This window comes from Sorex araneus, chromosome 6 (assembly GCF_027595985.1).
Source record: "Sorex araneus isolate mSorAra2 chromosome 6, mSorAra2.pri, whole genome shotgun sequence".
Classification (NCBI taxonomy): Eukaryota; Metazoa; Chordata; class Mammalia; order Eulipotyphla; family Soricidae; genus Sorex; species Sorex araneus.
The window spans coordinates 151,077,197-151,079,190 of NC_073307.1; the positions used below are offsets into that span (position 1 = coordinate 151,077,197).

At 37.2% G+C, this 1,994-nt stretch overlaps 1 protein-coding gene across 1 annotated transcript; it reads left to right on the plus strand.

Moving 5' to 3' along the window:
• Window positions 1-250: 250 nt before the first annotated feature.
• On the plus strand, window positions 251-1,186 carry LOC101539823 (olfactory receptor 4C15-like). Its single transcript, XM_004622067.2, has one exon. It carries the CDS (start codon window positions 251-253, stop codon window positions 1,184-1,186), a length of 936 nt encoding a protein of 311 aa, XP_004622124.2.
• Window positions 1,187-1,994: the final 808 nt, after the last annotated feature.

Here is a 1,994-nt window from a genome sequence, read left to right on the forward strand (position 1 = left end):
GTTCCTCTAGAGAGGCTCTCTGTCTAGCACTATTACATGTCTTAAAAAGTGAATTTCCTCAGATATTACACTATTTTTTTTCAGAACATTTTTTTTTGTTTCAAAAATCAAGAAGGACAGAATCAAAAGAACCACATGGAAGAACAAATTTTGAGTGGTTATGATAATAAACTTATCTGATGTAACCTTGTCATTTTTATTGTAGGTTGGGATGGTCAGTGTGGCAGCTTTGAGTTTTTTCTAGAAAATCATGAAAAATCAAAGCCTCGTCACTGAGTTTGTTCTCCTGGGGATTTCACAGAATTCAGATGTTCAGAAAATTGTATTTTTCATATTTTTGTTTCTCTATATTGCAACTATATGTGGCAACCTGCTGATTGTGGCAGCCATCATCAGCAATCCAGCGCTCGTGGGCTCCCCGATGTACTTCTTCCTGGTTTTTCTATCTATCCTGGATGCATGTTTCATCTCAGTTACTGTCCCAAAAATGATCATTGACTGTCTCTATGAGAAGAAAACCATCTCCTATGGAGGTTGCATGATACAGATCTTTGCTGAACACTTCTTCTCAGGGGCAGAGTTAATTATCCTCACGTCTATGGCCTATGACAGGTATGTGGCCATCTGCAAACCCTTGCACTACACTTCTATCATGAACCCAAGGCTCTGTGGCATTCTGATTGGAGTAGCCTGGGCAGGGGGATTTCTGCATTCCATTATACAACTCCTTTTTACTCTACAACTTCCTTTCTGTGGTCCGAATGTTATTGATCACTTTATTTGTGACTTGTTTCCCTTAATGGAGCTTGCCTGCACTGACACTTATGCCTTTGGCCTTATGATAGTGGCCAACAGTGGATTTTTTTGCATCCTAATCTTCTTCATGTTGCTTGTGTCCTATAGTGTCATCTTATTCTCCTTGAGAAACCACAGCGCTGAAGGACAGAGGAAAGCCCTCTCCACCTGTGGGTCTCATATTGCTGTTGTGGTTTTGTTCTTTATTCCGTGTATATTTGAATATGCGCGGCCTCCAGTTTCTTTCTCCTTTGACAAAATGGTGGAGATATTCAACACTATCCTATCACCTTTACTCAATCCTTTGATTTATGCCTTGAAAAATAAGGAGGTGAAAAATGCCATTACCAAACTGTGCAGCCGGTTTATGATTATTTCTGTTGAAAACTAAAGCCCTAATGTTTGAAATAGCAGTTAAATGATATTTGTTAGATCAGAGTGATGTCTGAGCACAAAGTGAGGAGTAAACCCTCAGAAGTCTCATGTATTTTTCTGCCCCTCCTTTCAAAACACACAAAATATCAAAGAAAATAATAAATTACATGATTCCTCAAAAAGTTACAGACTGACTTTAAGACATTTAATATGTTTTGAAATGCCATTTGCAATTTTTACTGCAATTAGAAAGAAACATTACACTTCTGAGACAGCAAAAACTTCTTGTCAGGCACCACGTACCCAATTTCTTTGCAGATGCATTGATTTTAGTTCTGCATTTTCAATATTAGTTGTAAATGACAAAGCTTTATTGCAGCCTGAGTGAGTTTAATTCATACATAGATATATTTTTATCTACCTATATGCCATTATCTTCGATGTGTTCAGGTGTAAGTTTCTGTCCCAAAGAAATATTCAGAGTCGAATTGTATCTCCTATTCGGTGTGATTTTAGACTAAGAATGTAAAATAATTGATATTTTAAAGCAGTTACTTTTCTTTGAACTCATTCTTACCCAATGTTCCCTATTTTTGTGGTAAGAAAGCTTTATTGAAATACTCTTGCATAACATTTAGGTCATTTATTATAGGATCTAAGCATGGTGAATTTATAGGGTCTATGTATGGCATGGTGAATTTCCTCATTCTGCTTTTTTTAATGTGATAGTATCACTTTATCACTGTGATCCTGTTGGTATAGCAGCCACTCTTTACTCATTTTTCCCAGCAATGCCATGATGGAGGCTATTTCAGGGTCAGGGG